We start from the raw sequence: 18,323 nt of genomic DNA on the forward strand, positions 1-18,323 counted from the left end.
AGAAAATTTTTTATTTTGTATGAAATTTCCCGCTCAAAAATTTTAAATCACTTTAATTCATTCAAAAATGTTCATTAATTTATGGATCACACTGATCATTAAAAAATTCAAAATGGCGCCCTTTATGACTTTTTCGTTTTTTGATTATTTTTATAGATATTTAAAAGTAACTTTTTCATAATTTAATAATTTTTCGAATCTTTAGAAACTTAAAATCACTTTTTTCTACTCAAAACTATTAAAAAAATGTAAAAGTTATTTTCCAATACAAAAAAATGATAAAAATAACAAAATTTTATAGAGGGCGCTTCAGTCAATTTTTCTAAAATACAGCAGCGCCACTCTAAATTTGCGGCTATTTTTTAAAGCTCAACAAAAATCAGCTTTTCATTTCAAAGAGATTCCTTTATGTAATTCTAAACTAGCAACGACCCACATTTACTGGTCATTTTCTTTAAAATCCAATAAAATATTCATCAAAGCATCATTTGTCTTTCAGTATTTTCTCGTTTTCTCATCATATCTTTCTAAAAATATCTCGAGATGTTGTCCCATGTGGTGTCCGGAAGTCATGAATATTACACACATGTCCATTATAAGGATTATTTCTCATCTCCATGTTCGTCTTTGAGCATAATTTTTCAATTTCAAGCTAACGATGCGAAATTGCACATTGCGGAGATTGATTTTGAATTGGATTTAATGCAAAATTTCCACATTGTTCTCGGAAAAATTTAAATTAACATTTTGCAGCTCAAGTCAAGAGGATATAATAAAATATAATTGTGCATTGTAGTTTCGGAAGAAGTTTTCCGGCCTGGCAGGAAAAGCAATTTAGCTGCTCTCGTTGATGGTTATAATAATTAGTGAAATGTAAAATTATTTGCCAAAGAGATTTACGGCGAACGTCATTCAAGAGATGCTAATTTGGTTTAATTAAAATGTAAATTGTTGCGTCTTTTATTCCATTATCGCGGCAAATATCATGGAATTATCACGTAGTTGTGAAAACGCTGCTGCAACAAACAAGTGGTTTTGTTTGCTACTAAATAAATTTCTGTATTTGCATAAACTTGCTCGTTCGTTCGCGCAACAGGAGACATGGAAAAGCCACAACCCACATATAAGAGCCTCATTATTGTTCAAAATCACTTGAAAAATCGCAGTTTCATTCTGGATGACAAATAACGACATCGCTTTGTGTGAGTTTGCTGTTGACGTGAAAAAAAGTTAATTAAAAGTTCTCTATTTAAAAATGTTTTCAGGCGTTTCTATGCAAAAAACAGAAAGAGAGTCAAGTGTATCCCAGTGGGAAGAAATGGAATTTTTTAAGGCCCTCAGGTCTTGAAAATAAGGCCCTCAAACATTTACAGGTAAATGCATGGAGAAATTCCGAAATCTTTATTTTTAATTAAAAAAAAATGATTTTTTTTTTTCAAGAAAATAAAAATTCCATAAAATTTCCATGGAAAAATTTAGGCTTAGGGTCTTAAAAAAGGTGATTTTCATTTTTACGGTCGAAAAACGGGTTAAATTATTGCCGTGAGAGATCAGATTGACCCTATAGGACTCTGAAAAAAATTTAAGGTATGATATCTTAATGGGTTAATTAAACTCCTTAATGAGTCAAACTGACCCCTTAGTTAGACTCTAAGGCTTAGAGGTCAAATTAAGAATTTTTGAAGTTATCATCCATGTATTCCCTTAAGTCTTTCTTTTTAGGAAGCAGTTAAGGTCAAATTAGCAATAGGGGCAATTTTTTTGTGGTCAAATAAAATTTTTAATTTAAACTTTGAACGGATTTATTTTCTGGGTCTATTATAAAGCAACTTCAAAAAGGGTTTCTGTTCAATATCGGATCAAAGGAGTGCTTGAAAAATTTTGTTAACGTGCATTGCACAGGATACCAAACAAGTGATGACCCGCCAAAAACTGGAGCCAGCGAGGATGCTCATGCATTTTTCACAAAATTAGAGAGAGAAAATCCCGGAATGCACTGCGAAGGAGCGGTCATCTTTTCTAGCAATCGCAAGAATCACAAAAATTGCCGAAACAAAAAAGGTCAGAATACTTTGACCTGAAAAAAGTGGTATTCGAGGATGATCATGCATTTTTCACAAAGTTAAAAAAAAATCAGAAATTTAAAAATATTCTATAAAAAATTGAAAGACCTCATTTCAAAATTTTCAAAAAAATAAAAAAAAATCAAAAGAAATCAGAAAAATCGGAAGACCTTATTTCAAAATTTCCAGAACCTTCAAAAGAAGTCAATAAAGTTCCTCTGGGATTTCCTCAGAACACATTTCGCTGCTGTGTTTAATGGATTGCGGATAATAATAATGCACGAATATCATAAAATGGAACAAACGACGCAAGTAATGGATGACTTAACGAAGGTAACTTGCTGGAGTGGAAGGAAATTCAAGGCTACCTACGCATGCCACGATATAAACTTGCAAAAGGATATATTGAGGTTACTCTCGCTTTGGCAGGTGCTCATTAATATTAAATGCACAAGCAAACATACTGCGTGTCCCCGTTCGTTGAAAAGGTATCGAGACTTGTCATCTGCTGTGATTTATTTATAGTTTGTCCTCGGATGCTGTTGTCGTGAGTGAGTAAGTGAGATTTGTGACAATTTTCGAAATGGGGTCAGACGTTTCGTTTTTCGGATTCAATTCCAATCAATGTCGTCTGGAAGTTCGATAATTGGACCTACTTTTGGAGTTAAAGTACCCTTGTCTTTGTTTAGTGACAGGTTTTGGGAGTTTAGTGTTTTTGTTGAAAATTTTTCTTTAAACCTTTTTTTTATGAAAATCTTAAAAGCATTTTTTCAAAACGTTGATTTTCGCGCCAAAAATAAGATCAACCATGTTTTTAAAATTATTTTGAGAAAATTTTAAAATTTTTTTAATTTTTAAAAAATTTTAAAAAGTTGATTTAAATTAAAATTTTATTTATTAAATTTTTTTAAAATAAATTTAAATTTTTGATTGATTTTTTTAAAAAATTTTTGACTTTTTTTGAAAAATAAAAATTTGTCTGAAAAATATACAAAACTTTTAAAACTTTTGTTTCTTGTTTAAAATAAAAAATTAAATCGACATTTTTTAAGAACATTGAATAAACTTCTCAATTAACTGAGTTTTTTTTTATTTGTTAAAATCGAAATAAATTGTACAAAAATTCAAACATTCAAAAAAAATTAACTTTTGGTCATCAATGTCAACAAAGGTGAAAACCTCAAGCACCTTCAAAACTTTTTCAAATAAAGATCTACCACAAAAAAATGTGGTGAAATTTCCTACATTGTTTAAAACGATAAATTGGTCACAAAAATAGATAAAATACAAAAGATATCTCCTAAACAAGACATTTTCACAAAAAATACCTTCGTTTAAAGAAAAATATTTTCCATTGTTGCTGAGTTGGAAAAACCAAAAAAAAAACATGTTTTCTCCTCTTTTATGGGTTCTATTAATATCCGATCACAAATACACACAAAAAGTCTTCTTTCGACAAATATTTCATTATTTTTCCTCTATTCAAAGAAGGTAAAGTTTATTCAGGACCTAACACAAAAAACACAAAGAAACATCAAAATTACATTCTCAAGCAATCAATTTAGCACAAAAAAGAAGAAATAATTTTGTTATCAATACACCCATCCTTTTGACACAAAAATGCAAATCAACTGCCTTCAGGTGATCGAAATCTTTCTTTTTTTTCGTGTTTTTTTCATGAAAAAAAAGTCATATAAAGACATCGAGAAAGTTTGTCAACCTTTTAAAGGATTACGGAGTTGTGTCACTTGTAAACAAATTGGTGTCACAAAAATGTTGTTGCGTCTGGTACCGTTTTCAAAATATTTTGACGTTTTTACCACAAGCAAAGAAAGAAACATTCAATGAAGGTACTTACAAATTTATTTTGCTTTTACGCAAGAATTTTTTATTTCATGTTGGAAAAGGCACTCACCTAAAAATAAACAAGAAAAGTGGCAAAAGTTAATTAAAGGTTCGTATGATTTTTTCAGTGTAATAAGAAAATTATGACATTCATGTCTTTTTATCGTTGGCGAGCACACACACACACGCGTCACAATCATATCCTCGGGGTTTGTTTTTCTGTAATTGGACAACATAATGACGATAAAGTGAGAAAAATTGAAAGAACGAAGCACCGGAAGAATATCGCATCGTTACGGACACTTGGCAGAACTGTATCGAGTTACGCATGAACGATGTGAAGTGGACAGAGACGGATTAGGAGAGAAAAAATACCAGGTAATTCCATTTAAGGCTAAATTTTTTTTTCTTTTAATTAAAGATTTCTTTAAAATATTTTAAAGAAAACTTTGAACTTATTTTAGATAAAAAAAATTACACTAAAATTGTATTTTTTTCAAATTTTCATTCATTCAATTTTTTATTTAAAAATAATTTATTTTTTTTTTATTTTTTTATTAAATTTTTAAAAATTTATTATAGTTTTCTATTTATTACCAAATTTTCTAAAAATAAAAAAAATATTTAAAAAAAATAATAAAATTTCTTAAAAAAAATATATTTTTTTTAAAATTAGAAACATTTAGTTTCTTTTTGAAAATAAAATAAATAATAATTAGATTTACCTAAACTTTAATTTAAATTAATTTAATAGAAATTAAAAAAAAATATATATTTTTTAATTTTTGAATTGAAATTTTATTTAAATTTTTTAATAAAAATTAAATTTAATAAAAATATAAAAATAAATAAAAAAAAATTTAAATGGAAAATTATTATTTTTGTTTTATTTTAAAAATTTTTTTATATATTTGAAATTTTTTTAATTTTAATTTTTATATTTTTAAATTCCAAAAATTTTCTTAAAATGTGTCAAAGTTTAAAAAATATGATTATAAAAATTTTTATATAATTTTGTAAAAAATAATCTTGCCCAGATTTTGCTGCTTTAGATAAAAATCGACCTACAAAGAACTTTCCCAATCGCCTAGTATAAAGAAAAACCACCCCTGGCTGTCAGTTAAAAAAAAACCGTTTGAAAGGTAGTCAGACAAGGATGATAGACACTTTTATTGCCTATGGCAGTTTCCTTTTCCAAGTGCACAATAAACATCATCATTACCAATTTTTATGCTGCTGCCACGAATGACGGGATAAAGGTGCGATGGTGCGAGATAAAATGCCTTGACAGCACAAAAAATTCGCGTAAGTATCAGGTAAATGGATCATGAACTGTTCTTGAAAAACTTTTCCCAAAACTTTGAATTTTATTTACTTCTCAAATTTCGAAAGAAAATTGCTTTTGTCAAGGTAAATGGGTAAGATTTCCTTCCGTCTTCACAAAAAAATAAAACAAAAGAAGCGAAGAAACAAAAGACGACGACAGAATAATGTTCTTTTAGTTGCTTTCATGAATAGAAAAGCAATTTAGACGACTTTTAAGACATTTTTATGTGATTCTCAATGAGTCAAGTGGCATCATGTGACGGTTTCTCGTTCCAAAAAAAGTATCAAATGGCACCAAAAAGTAGGTCACGGACAGTAGACAAGAATCAAAGACACATGATCGTCTAGTGCCATAGAAGTTAATCATAAATATCGAATTACCAATCCAGAAAATCTGTCACGACAAATCTCTTTTTTTCGTGTGAACTCATAAATTTAATCATCTCCTTATTTTTCTGTTTTTGTTGAAAAAAGAAACAAAACTTTGTCAGCAAAACTTCCTCGTCACAAAAAAAACTTACTTTCTTCGACTTATTTATGTATTCAACATCTGTGAGCGAGAAAAATGAAAAAGATAAGCAAACAACGTCATAAAAAGGAGCTTTATTGCGAAAAACGAGGAAGAATAGCGTCCACACACACATAAATTATCATTTTCTCGTACAAAACACGTCATCGTTTATGTCGTCTTTGTATTTTTTAAGACAAAAAAAAGAAAAAAAAAACAAGGAAATAAAGTCTTTGCGCGTAAAAATAAAGAAACTGCAGAAGCAAAGGGAGTTTATGATGAAATAATAATGGAACTTGCGTGGAAGACAAATAATGTTGAGAGAATCAAAAAAAGAGTTGTTTACACAATGCAATGTGTGTTGTTTTCATAATGATAAAAAACGATGTTCGGCAGACGATTTAATTCTAAGGACGGTTTACCAGTCACGCAATGTTGGCAAAAAGAAAAGAAAAAATAATAATAAAACTGGAATGACGTCTTAGGGAGCAATTTTTGGATAATTTAAGGTTTGAGTGATTCTCGCAGGTATTTGAAGAAAAAAAAATATAAATAAATCGAGACTATGGTTTGAATATTTAAATTCATATTTCACTGAATTTTCTTCAATTATTTATTAATATATGTAATTTTTTGTTTAGGTCTCAGGTGGTTTTTATCGTTAAGATAATTTTCTGCTAAATTTGTAGATACATATTTATTTTATTTTTAAAAAATTTCATAGAACAATTTTCGTCATTTTTTTTAATGAATAATTTCATCGAAAATAAATTTTAAAAAAATATATTTAAACAAAAATTTAATTTTTTTAATATTAAGTCATAATAATTAAATAATTTAACTAATTAAAATCAAAATTAAATTAAAATTAAAAATTTAAATTAAAAAAAATATTATAAAATTTAATTTAAAAAATTAAATAATTTAAAAAATATATATTAAATTAAATAAAATTAAATTAAATTAGTAAATAACTTAAGATTTTGCTCAATTTCTTATCTTTTTAGGTCGAGACATATTTTCGTTTAAGACCATAAAAAAAAATTATTAGGGATTTTCGTAATAAAAAAATATTTTTTATTGACAATCTTTGTAGAAAAAAATATTAAAAAAAAACATAAAATAATTTTGGCGAACATTACATAGCATATAAAAATTTACTAAAGATATTGGAAATTATTTCATTTAAATTTATATAATTTTTTGAATAAAAAAACAGTTGCTTGAAAATTTTCTTATAAATTAAAAATTAAAATGTACCGACAATGGTCGGTTTTTACATTAATAAACTTTTCTCGGTTCCTCATTTATTTTTCTGCGAAATTTTTAATGAAAAAAAAATTAATTCTTGTAGGTTTCGAGTGCAAAAATTCTATTTGAAACAAAAAAATCTACAATTCAACATTTCCTCAATGAACCAAATTAAATAAAATTTCTATATCCTTCGATAAGCTTCTTATAACCCCTAGTTACGTCGTAAAAATCTCCATGAATTAATAATTACTCCAGAGTGACTCTAAAAATAGATGTTTCCCCCGCGAATCTTCTTCCTCTCACATTTACGCACAACTTTTATTATTCCATAAGCTTCCGTCAGCCAGTCATAACTGCTCACTTCATAAAATATTCATAAATTTCCCACCACTCCTTGACTTCTACACTACTCAAATATGCAACATTGTCATCATTGGGCATTGAGTCACAATAATACAGGCTCACATTTAATTTACATACAGAAAAAAAATAACAAAGCCATTTATTTATACGGGAAATTTTTACTTTAACATCGTATCATATCACAACATACCCTGAGGATGAAAAACGGATGAGATTGATTCCTTAAGATTTAAGGGATTAGATTAGAACAACTTTAGTGAAATTTCTGCTTTTGAAAGGACCAGAAATTTCACTAAAGTTGTTAGTTTAATCCCTTAAACCTTAAAGAATCTCTTTAAAAAAAAAAGTTCTAGAAATTTCACTAAAGTTGTTTCACTTCATACGTGAAATCCCTCAGCGTAGAACCTTAACTTTCCTTACCTGTCATCAACCACAACAAGGTAATCCCTCAAAATTGCATTAGATCTTAATGATTTTCGATTCGATTTAACGCACTCTCAAAGAAATTTTGATCTTGAGACTTGTTTCATTAAAATCAACATTAGGCTTTTTCCTCCATTATAGGTCTATTAGACGATGACTCCCTATAAATTAAGATATTAAAAAATGTCAATCTGATTATGTTAATTAGATCTCTTCGAGAATCTTGAGATTTCAAAATTAACATCTTAAGGGATCAGATTGACCCTTTAGGAGAATTTTCTGATCCCTTTAGTCTTAAAGGTTTAATTCAAGTTTAATTTCATTTCTTTAGGAAGCAATATGATCCCTGAAGAGGTCTTATTAATTCCTTAAGGCTTCAAAGGTCGATCTGATTCTTTAAGAGGTTAAAGTGTTCAAATTTAGAGATCAAATTGACCTCTTATGTAATCAGATCGACCCTTAAGCTTTAAATAATCAAAAAGACCACTTCAGGGATCATATTGATTCCTTACAGAGGAAAGTTAAACCCTTAAGGCTAAAGGGACCAAAAAATTCTCCTGAGAGATCAATCTGATCCCTTAATGCATCAATTTGATCCATTTTTCGTTCGCAGGGTACCGAGATAGGTATATACGAGTAATATTGACCTTGTTTTCTGCCATTTTATATGGAGACAACAACAACGACGGTGTGAACTGCTGATGTAGATGTCTATATGGGGTGACACGTTGTCGGTCTGTTTCCTTGTATTATGTCAGGAAAGCGCGGTCTTTTTTGTGCACTATTTTGTGTGTTTTTTCGGGGTGTTTATTGCTCAGCGTTTCGCTTCACTTTTTATCGTTTGTTTGGGTTGTTACACAATTTCCAAAGCTGACAAGGTCCTATCATATATTTTTATTTTATTTATTGTATTAAAACATGTGTTGTTTAAATTAGATTATGTACACATTAAATGCCTGCCGCGACACCGCAATATTTTTCGCGAGCCTCGTCGTATACGGAGAAATTGATTAAAAAGCCAAATGAGTGCCTTTTAAGGCAGGCGAGTGTTATTTATCGCTTTTGTTGTTTTTTTTTTGTAGTTGCTTCGGATTTAATGTGAGAATTTATAGCATTCATTTAAGTTTTAACGCTTGAACACACACTCGGATGGATGGATGGCTTTGTGTCTCGTGTCTTTCCTTATCTCTCTATTACTCTTTCTCTTATTTTTCGTCGTGTCAGCGATTTTTGTATCACGTACCCCGACACACAATACTTGCCGGAGTTGAATTAAAAATTTTTGTAGCAAAAATATATTTTTAAACTTTTCCTCGTTAAAAACTTTGGATTTCGATAAGTTTCCGTCAATCACTTGAACGTCTTCATAAAATTTTGTTTGTTGATTGTCTTCACTTTAATTCTTACAAAAATACTTTTTTTTTATTTTGTTAATTTAATTTTCCGTTTTAAGTCTTCTTTAATTTTTTTAAAAAAATATTTTTATTCTTTTCAGAAAACTCAAAATAGCGGCTCTCTCGTCGTCAGTGGTTTCCAACAGAATGAAAAATATCCTTTTCTAAAAACACAAAATTCCTCAAAATATTGCTTTCAAACTAGCCACGACAGTCACGAAGACCTACTGCTCGAAATAAAATCAGCCAGTGAACTGGCAGCGAGTGTACGGAAAATAGCACACGTAAAAAATTAGTGCTCACAGTTGAGAACCAAGGGAGGCGATGCGATACATTGATAAGGTTGCGAAAATTTCTCTTTCATTTTCCAGTAAATGTATATACGGCTCACGTACAGCTGGAAAATTTATATTACAATCCATTTATACGCATTACAGCACGATGTTTAGTGAATGACGTCAGAGATGAAAAAAGCTAGAGAGCGAGAGAGAAAGTTCTCTCATGGCTGGAAAATGATGCGACGTTTGGGAAATCGGTTATTTGTTTGCTGATAACGTACATGGTGTAGCGGGAAATCAAAGTCGGTGGTGTTTCGTTCGTTTTTTGCAAGGTAAGTACAATAAAAAAATTTAAAAAAAAAAATTAAATAAAAATTGTAATAATTTATTTTGAAGATTTTCAACTTTTTTATTTTTTTTATAAAATAAAAAAATATTTATTTAATTAAATTAAATAATTAATTTATTTAATAAATAAATTAATATTTTTTTTTATTTTATTAAAAATAAATTTTAAAAAAAATATAAAAAAATAAATAATTAAAAAAAAACAAACTAAAAAGTATGAAACAAGTAAAACAAATAAATTTAAAAAATTTTAATAATTTTTTTTTAAAAATTTTTAAAAATTTTGTCAATTTTGTATAAAAATAGTTTTAAATAATTTAAAAAAATTTATTTTTGAATTTGGAAAAAAAATATAAAAATAAATAAATTTTTTAAAAACAAACTAAAAAGTATAAATTAAATTTTTAGCAATTAAATAATTTTTTTTTATCACTTTTTAATGAAAAGAAAATTATTAAAATTATTTTTTTTTAATATTTTTTTTTTCTAAATTTAAAATTGTAAATAAATTTTAAACATTTTGTATACAATTTAATCAAAAAAATTAAACTGCATTTTTCCAAGCGGTATTTTTTAATTAACAACCGGAAATTGCGATCAAACTTTATTAACTTTTTACTTGTTTGCTTAAATCTAAGTCAATTCGCGTCAATTATTTTCCCATTTATAGCATTTATATAAAGAAGCTGTTAATTAACTGCAACGCGATTCATGTTCTGGGTCAAATTTAACATTTTTCTCCTCATCAAAATACTTTTGATCAAGATCTAGAGTGAAATGTTTCAAGCCGCAAACCATCTTCTGACAAGAAAATTTATCAAAAAACTTTTTTTATGGGAAAAAATCAACGTGAGCGCTTTCAAGTGACTTTTTAAATGACAAACAGACGTCTGAGTGACGTAAAGTGACATAAATCAGATCGCGTTAAAATAAAAAATAAATGTTACAGTTGACCGATTATGATGCATTTTTTGCGCCATATCTGTTTAAAAAAGTTGATTTATAAATAAAAAGTATTAATAATAATGTTTAATTAACAGCGAACGAAGTGTAAGACGAAGAAGACATGGAAATTTGCATTCTTGTGGCATGTTTGCAAGACAACTGCAGTAGCAGCCACCACACACTCATAAAAGTTGTTAGACATGCAATTATGAAATTTTTCTAATGATATCGTTAATCGCTAATGTTTATAATCATTTGATCTAATTTTTATTTCTTCGACATTAAATTTTATCGCGCCACAGCAACGAACGAGAAAAGAGAGACACAAACTAACTCGATGATAATTGATTTATTTATCTTTGCCATCGAGCTTTAAAGTAGAACAGAAAAATTGTAACACAAACTAGTTGATTGGAAAAATGTGCGCGCCAAGCTTCACTTGCGATACAATGTTACTAAAGAAGTTATGTACCGAGATGTTTACCCACTTCGATGCTATGGCTAATGATTTTTTGCATGCGTATCGGGCGGTATATCAATTTTTCTGCAACTATTAAATGATTATTATTATGTTATGATCGCTCTGTGTGTGTCTGTTCTGCGGAATCGCGCAGTAGATCGCGCGGAGGAGAATTTATAAGAGGAAAAATATTCGCATGGAAGACGAAATAGAAGACAAGACGGAACCAGTTTTATTTATTTCTTGGATTTTCTTATCAAATAGTTCAAGTATAGCCAGTGACGTAGAAGCGCTTATCTTGTCCCTTAAAATTTAATGGATCCTCTTAAAATTTTTGGCATTTAATAAAATACTGAGATAAGTGACCAAAATTTAGCTTAAGAAGCAGTGGCGGATTTACCCTTAGGCTGATAAGTAGAGCAAAATTCTTCAAAATAGGCCCTTAAATTGTTGAAAAAGGCTCAATAGCCTTAGGCCCAATTTTCAGTTAATCCGCCATTGTTTAGGAGCTATATAAGCATTTCATAAATGAAAAAATAAATGGCATGAAATTTTTTGATAGTAGTAGTCCAAAAAACCTAAATTTAAGCTTCAGTCTTTTTACCTAAATTTTGGTTGGGTTGGGTATGCCAAAGAGATAATTGACAACCCCAAAATCCTATAAAAATGTCTAAAATCTCAAAAGCTCGTTCCAGAATTTTGAAATTAGGTTTTTTCGATTAGTTTAGGCCTAAATAAGACAAAATCATTGAAAAATCTTATGCCATTTATTTTTTGATAAAATGCAGATATCCGGTAATATGTATTTTTAAATAATTATTTTTGTATTTATTTTTTTTTTCTTTTTTTTAACATAAGGAACTGATGAATGAAATGACATGTCTGCCTGTAATTTTAAGAAATCTGTACTGTTAGAATTAAGAAATAGCCAATAAGATGAAGGCAAAACGATGGATTTTCTTATGCCGGCGTCCTATGCATTTTTCACCCAAAATAATGGATAAGACTGATGTCACTTATATTGTCGAAATAGAGAACTAGAACTAAATTCCAGTTACTAAAAAGGTTAAGTACTTTAACGCCAAATCAAACTAAATTTGACTGAATCTCTTTTTACGTCGACTGCTGAACTCGGTAATTTATATGCTGATGAAACGGTTGGCATCAAGAACCTGCGCTATTGTAATTTTATGATACTATGAGCTAAAGAAAGTCTGGGGAAGTCTTATCAGAATATGCTACAGTTTGAGCAAAAAGGTCCGTACGAAACAAATAACTTTAAGCTCAAAGATTTAATCAATTTTAAATTTGACGAAAAGCATAAATCCTATGGAAAAATTAGAGGTGTCTCGACTGATATGAAAATTTGATAAAAAGTATTGGCAAGCATGTAGAAAGCAATATTTATTGTTTATCGAAAGCAAAAGCTAAAGTTCAAATACCATTCAGCAGATTTGACTAATCTTTGGAGCTTTGATATGTTTCATAAAAAACTCTATTAAAAATGAAGAAATGAAACTTAAATATTTATGAACCTTATTCCAAAGATTGATTAAATAAATAAAAAAAAATCACGCCGTCACTGCCATCCCAACGGTTTTTCACATTCATAGACCAAACAAAAAAACACAACTAGCAAGTCGATCATAAATAAGAAGAAAATCTATAAACACATCTACTCTACATACCACAAACAACATGAATACCCGTAAGAATTGGCATTGACTGCTCTTGACTCAATGTACTCACGTAGACTGACACGTTCGTGTACCGCACTCTGATTGAACTAAATTCTACACATTTTACTACAACATTTCTTGTGCTTGTTTACTCGTTTTTACTATTATTTTTCTCCACTTGCACTCGCGTCTGTGTACATCATGTACAGAGAAGAAGAAAAAAGTAAGATATTGTCTAAAGTGGCACATTTTATCGGCACATAATGTTATTTCTAAATTAACCATTGAAAGAGAAACAGCAGAAAAGTGATAAGTGAAACGTGAAAAATCATTCCAAAAGACGTATGACCAAAAAATAAGCAAAAACAAACAAAAAATTAAATAAAATGTGTACAAAAAATATCTCATCTTTGGCAATTGTTCTGCTGCTCATTAACCTCAACACAAATGTCAACTCGGAAATGCGAAAATCGTGGTCGCGCAAGACAGTGCTGAACGAAACGGAGAAAACGGAGCCCCTTTCGTCGCAGGACATTATGAAATATTTCCGCGCAGACACGGCAAACAGTGACTTTGAAAGTGTTTTTAGTGATAAAAGTGAGTTGAAGGAGCATCAGTTGACGACAGAAACGGATAAAGTCGCGATAACGGAAACTCCGGAAATGCAAAGTGATGATTTCGAGAACGATGATAGTTCAGAAGTGGTTCCCAAAGATGAGTCAGTTACAGCTGAGAAAGTGAATGACGAATCAAATGAAATTCCGAAAGAACCGGAAAGCAAAGCGACGCCAGATAAGCGCAATATGACAAAAGAGGAACGCGATGTTATCCGTCAAGGATTGAATTTGATCGTTTTGGGTGAGTTTTCAATCAAATTTTTATATTTTCAATCCCTTAAAACTTAAAAGATTTCAGGCCGTGGTAAAAAGAACAACTGGGTAGAACGTATTGTTCCCTTGTTTATTCTGCCATTCCTCATTCAATCAGCTATCATTCCTTTTATGGTTCAAACCATCAAACTCCTTGTCTTGAAATCTTTGTTCGTGGGCAAGGCAGCTCTTCTTCTCTTCTTGCTCGGATTCTTCCGTAACGTCAAAGGAGGTCATCATCACAGATCTGGCCATCCCTATTATGTGAATCCCGGTAGTGGACCTGATGATCGTGTCTACCAACCCGAATATGCCAGCGACCATGGATATCAAGCCGAAGGAGCTCCGTACTTTGTGCACAAACGAAGCAGCAACACAAAAAATTAAACAAGCAAAGAAAATAATCTCCAAAAGGTATAGAATTAACTAACGTTTCTTTTTCGCCATTTCAGTATTTATTTAAAACACAAAAAAAAATTAATTACAAAATTCATTCACGTAAAAAAAATAATTAGATTAGAATTTATTTATTGAATAACGAAAATAATTAATCTTAGAGTATAAAATAACTGTGTTGGTAGCGAGATGAGAGCGGTAAATTTTAATTATGTAACGTACATATGGTCGTACTATTTTATAAGAGTAAATATAAATAAATGTTATTGTAAAGTAGATCTTCTTATTTGTTTATGTGTAACAGTGACCTGAATAAAAACTGCATTGCTAAACTTAGAATTAGCGAATAAAAACCCGTTTTTTTAACTGCGATTCCAGATGGTGGTTTGCGCGAATTTTTCTGTCACTTGCCTCACCTCAAACGAGATGTTTATAAAATATGTCATGAAATGGATACGCAATGTACGTGAAAGAATTTAAATTAGAATTTTCTTGAAAAAGTAGGTTATTAGTGAAATACCGGAAATTGGTTAAAATTATTTTTAGAAATCTAAACAAATTTGCAAATTTTCAACAAAATTATTAAAGTTTTATAAGCTTACTTCTAAAAAAATATATACCGTAATGTAATAGATAATTCTTATGGAAAAATATCCGTTACAAATTCAAAAAATGGAAAAAATTAATGGAAAATCAATTTTGAAGTGAATAGAACAATATTTTTCCATAAATTTTTGAATTTTTTTTAGCAATTATTCAGACCAATTTTGAATTATTGCTCATAAAATCAAAAATAAAAATTCATTAAAATTAATTATTCTCAAATATTTTGTTAAAAATATTGAAAAAATTCGAAATTTCGAGAAAAACTCAAAATTATTACGTAAAAATGTTAACAGAACGAATTATTTTTTGTCCATAAGAATTATCTACATTGTTTTTACTTAGAGGACCCGTTGACTTCGTTCTACCTGTCGAAACTTTTTTGTTTTTCAAACCATAGATCTCAAAAGCATAAATTTTTATTTAAATAATTTAAAGTTTTGAGCTCTTGAAAATTTTTATAATAACTCACTATTTCGAAGGTTAAAAAAGAATATAAAAAATTTTTTTCATATCAAATGACTTTATGTTTTTGATATGTATTAAAAAAAGTTTCGAGGGGTAGAACGAGGTCAACGGGTCCTTTAAGTAAATTCTTAAATAATTTTTAAAAAATTCAAAAAATATTTAAAAAAATAAAATTTTTATAGAAGTAAGCTTATAAGTACAACTGTTAAAAAAAATCTGGAATATAAATTTATTTAATTTTAGAAAATCTGAGAAACATTCCATAGAACTTTTTAAAAAATTCGGAAAATATTGCTAGAACAATCAGAAAAAATCTAAAATAATTTACGAAAAATCTGAAAAATTCACAAAAAATATTTAGAAATTAAATACAAAAATTCGTAGATAATTAACTAATTTAAAAATAATAATTTCACATTTTCTTACTCCTCATTTAAGATTTCTCTTAATACAGTTCGACAGACAGTCAAAACAATTTAAAAATACTTTCGAAAAAAAATTTCCAGCTCAAAAATCATCAACGAAAGTACTTTTCCAGCAATTTTTCTGCATTAAAACCGAATCATCGACTCAAATTAAAATCCAATAAACAATTCAAATCAACGATAATTTACTTTTGAATGTTAATGTCACTACATCAAAAAATTATTATCATCTCCTCATCTTTCAGTGTTTAGTTTTTTTTTTTTTTTTTTTGTTTTGCCTTGTCTTGTCTCGACATACAGCTGATGGCAATTGATTATCATTATCTAGATAACTAACTGGGCAAACAACCAGGTAATGTTACACTTTTTATTGCGATGTTTTCCTTCTTTTTTTCTACTTTGACAATAAAATAATGGGAATGGTCGTAATAAAATGATAACTTAATACTTTGTTTTAGCTCACAGTCGTCGTCGTCGTTGTCATCGATGGGAATGTTTGAAGCAACAAAGAAAGAAAAAAAAGAAAAAGTTTCGCCACGACCGAGTGAATCATTGAATAATTGCGGTTTGTCATGCACGAGTAGGTGATGAAAATGAAATTCTTGCTCTAGTGTTTCAGAAAATAGTTAATAAATTTTCCGATTTCCAAGCGATTTTGTCATCGTCGTGGTGTGCACCAACTGTGACGGAACCTTCCTCAACATTCGAAAAATTAAATCTGCGCAAAATCTCTCAAAAATTTCTCTCACTCTCTGTTTATGAATTATTATGGAAGGCGGGGGAGGCAAAAAGACCGTGGCAATGCCCGAATGTTGTTGTTCTTTTTCTTCACTTTTTCTTTATCAACGATCACCGCAAAACAAAGAAAAAATTGTTCTCTTGTTTAGGTTGTCACATCTGATAACTCCGTATGCTAAGCGATTATAATGTCATGTCAAAAGAACTATAAAAAAACGGAATAAAATGGAAAATTGAAAGAAAAGGACAATGCGGCAAAACGGAAACGGAGATAATGAAATATTTATTAGATTTGCTGTTGTTTGGTAATTTGATGGAATGCTGCACGCTCTTTCGCACGTCATTCTAGCACTCGAGTGGTTGTCATGTGGCGATATCATCAAAATAATATAATGGATTGTAAGTAGTGGTAAAAAAAAAGAGAAAGAAAAGGAAAAAGTTTTAGCAGCAAATTTCTTTCTTCCTTTACTTTTTAGTTTGTATTCTCGTGAGAAAAGTTTGCGTGGGCGGCAAACTTATGAGTGTTTTGGAAAAGGATTTTTTTTTAGGGTGAACGAATCACGTGACTGTGAATTTATCTCACGTTATTTTTTTTTCGATATTTTTTTAATGAATTATATTTTTTTCAGTCAATAGAAATTAATATTTTACTTATTTGAGACTTTTAATTTAAAAAAAAAAATTAATTAAAATTTTAATAATTTAATTAATTTAAAAAATTAAAATAATTTTAAATATTTTTGTTAGTTTCTTTAATTTAAACCGAATAAACCAAAAAATATACTTAAAAATTTTAAATTTGAAAATTAATATTTTTCATTATATAATAAAGTTAACTAAAAATTAATTATTTTTTTAAATAATAAATTCATTAATTATTATTTAAAATAATAAATTATTTTTTAAATTAATTCTGTTTTCAAATTTTTTATTTATTTTATTTTTTTATAAATTTTATTAAAATTTATTTTATTTTTTAATAAAAAATTAAATAAAAAAATTTTACTTTTAAAAAATTATAAAATAATTTTATAAAAAATAATTATTAATTTTAATAAAAATTAATTTTATATAAAATTTATTGAATAATTTTTAAAAGCGATTGAATAAAAAAAATGTTAAAATTAAAAAAAAAAAAAATTTTATATTAAAATTTAGTTTAAAAATAAAAAAAATATTTCCCGTCGAAAAAATTTGAAAGTTTTATTTTTATAATTTTTTATGACCTTTTTAAAGCAAATTAAGTCAAATATTTGTTTTATTTTAAACAAAAAAAAAAAAAAAAAAAATAAATATTAAAAAAAAATTAAAAGCTGTTATTAAAAAATTATCGATTATTAAATAATTTAAAAAGTGCTGCTCTTATGAGACTTTATATTAAAAAAATATATGTTAATTTTTAAAAAGTTTTAATTTTATTTTTTACAGTTTTTTCTGAATTTTTAAAGCATTAAACTAAATTTTTCTTTACATAAAAAGCAAAAATTTCTTCAAAAAATTTAAAAATTTAAATAGTTGAGCTCAAAATTAAAAGAAATTTTTAAAAATGCCTCAAAACCTTCAAAAACTTGATTTCTTCCAGAAAACGTCCATCCTATTTCATTGTACTTTGAAAAACTATTGTTCGCCCACACCGACACTCGTAAGAAGCAAATACACAAAAAAAAAACTATTTTGCAGAAAAAAATAGAAAAACACAGCAACTCTTAATGCATGTGATCGTCGTGTCGCTTTTGAAACAAACAAAAACGGAGAACATTTAACTGAGAATTGTTCTGTGGGTATCTCTGTGTGTCGATGCATACGTAACTACGTCTCGTTTTGGCTAGAAACGGCCTTGACAGCCCCATATTCAGATGAATCACTGTGGAAATCTGTACACAGCAGAAAAAAAATGCCTTATTCGTAAGTGAGGGTGGCTGTTTTCTCCCCTGTTTC

At 28.5% G+C, this 18,323-nt stretch overlaps 1 protein-coding gene across 2 annotated transcripts in view; it reads right to left on the reverse strand.

The window, feature by feature from the left end:
* Positions 1 to 18,323, reverse strand: part of LOC134829171 (cAMP-dependent protein kinase type I regulatory subunit) — a 41,567-nt gene that overhangs the window by 22,052 nt on the left and 1,192 nt on the right. Inside the window, exon 1 of one of the 2 annotated variants that reach the window (XM_063842179.1) lies at positions 8,430 to 9,018. The exons of the other annotated variant lie outside the window; for it this stretch is intronic. Within the exon in view, the coding sequence (XP_063698249.1) occupies positions 8,430 to 8,444 (15 nt within the window). The 5' untranslated portion in view covers positions 8,445 to 9,018. Of the gene's footprint in view, positions 1 to 8,429; positions 9,019 to 18,323 lie in introns of those variants that run through there. 2 annotated transcript variants of the gene reach the window in all.

The sequence above is a fragment of the Culicoides brevitarsis genome, chromosome 1 (assembly GCF_036172545.1).
Source record: "Culicoides brevitarsis isolate CSIRO-B50_1 chromosome 1, AGI_CSIRO_Cbre_v1, whole genome shotgun sequence".
Classification (NCBI taxonomy): Eukaryota; Metazoa; Arthropoda; class Insecta; order Diptera; family Ceratopogonidae; genus Culicoides; species Culicoides brevitarsis.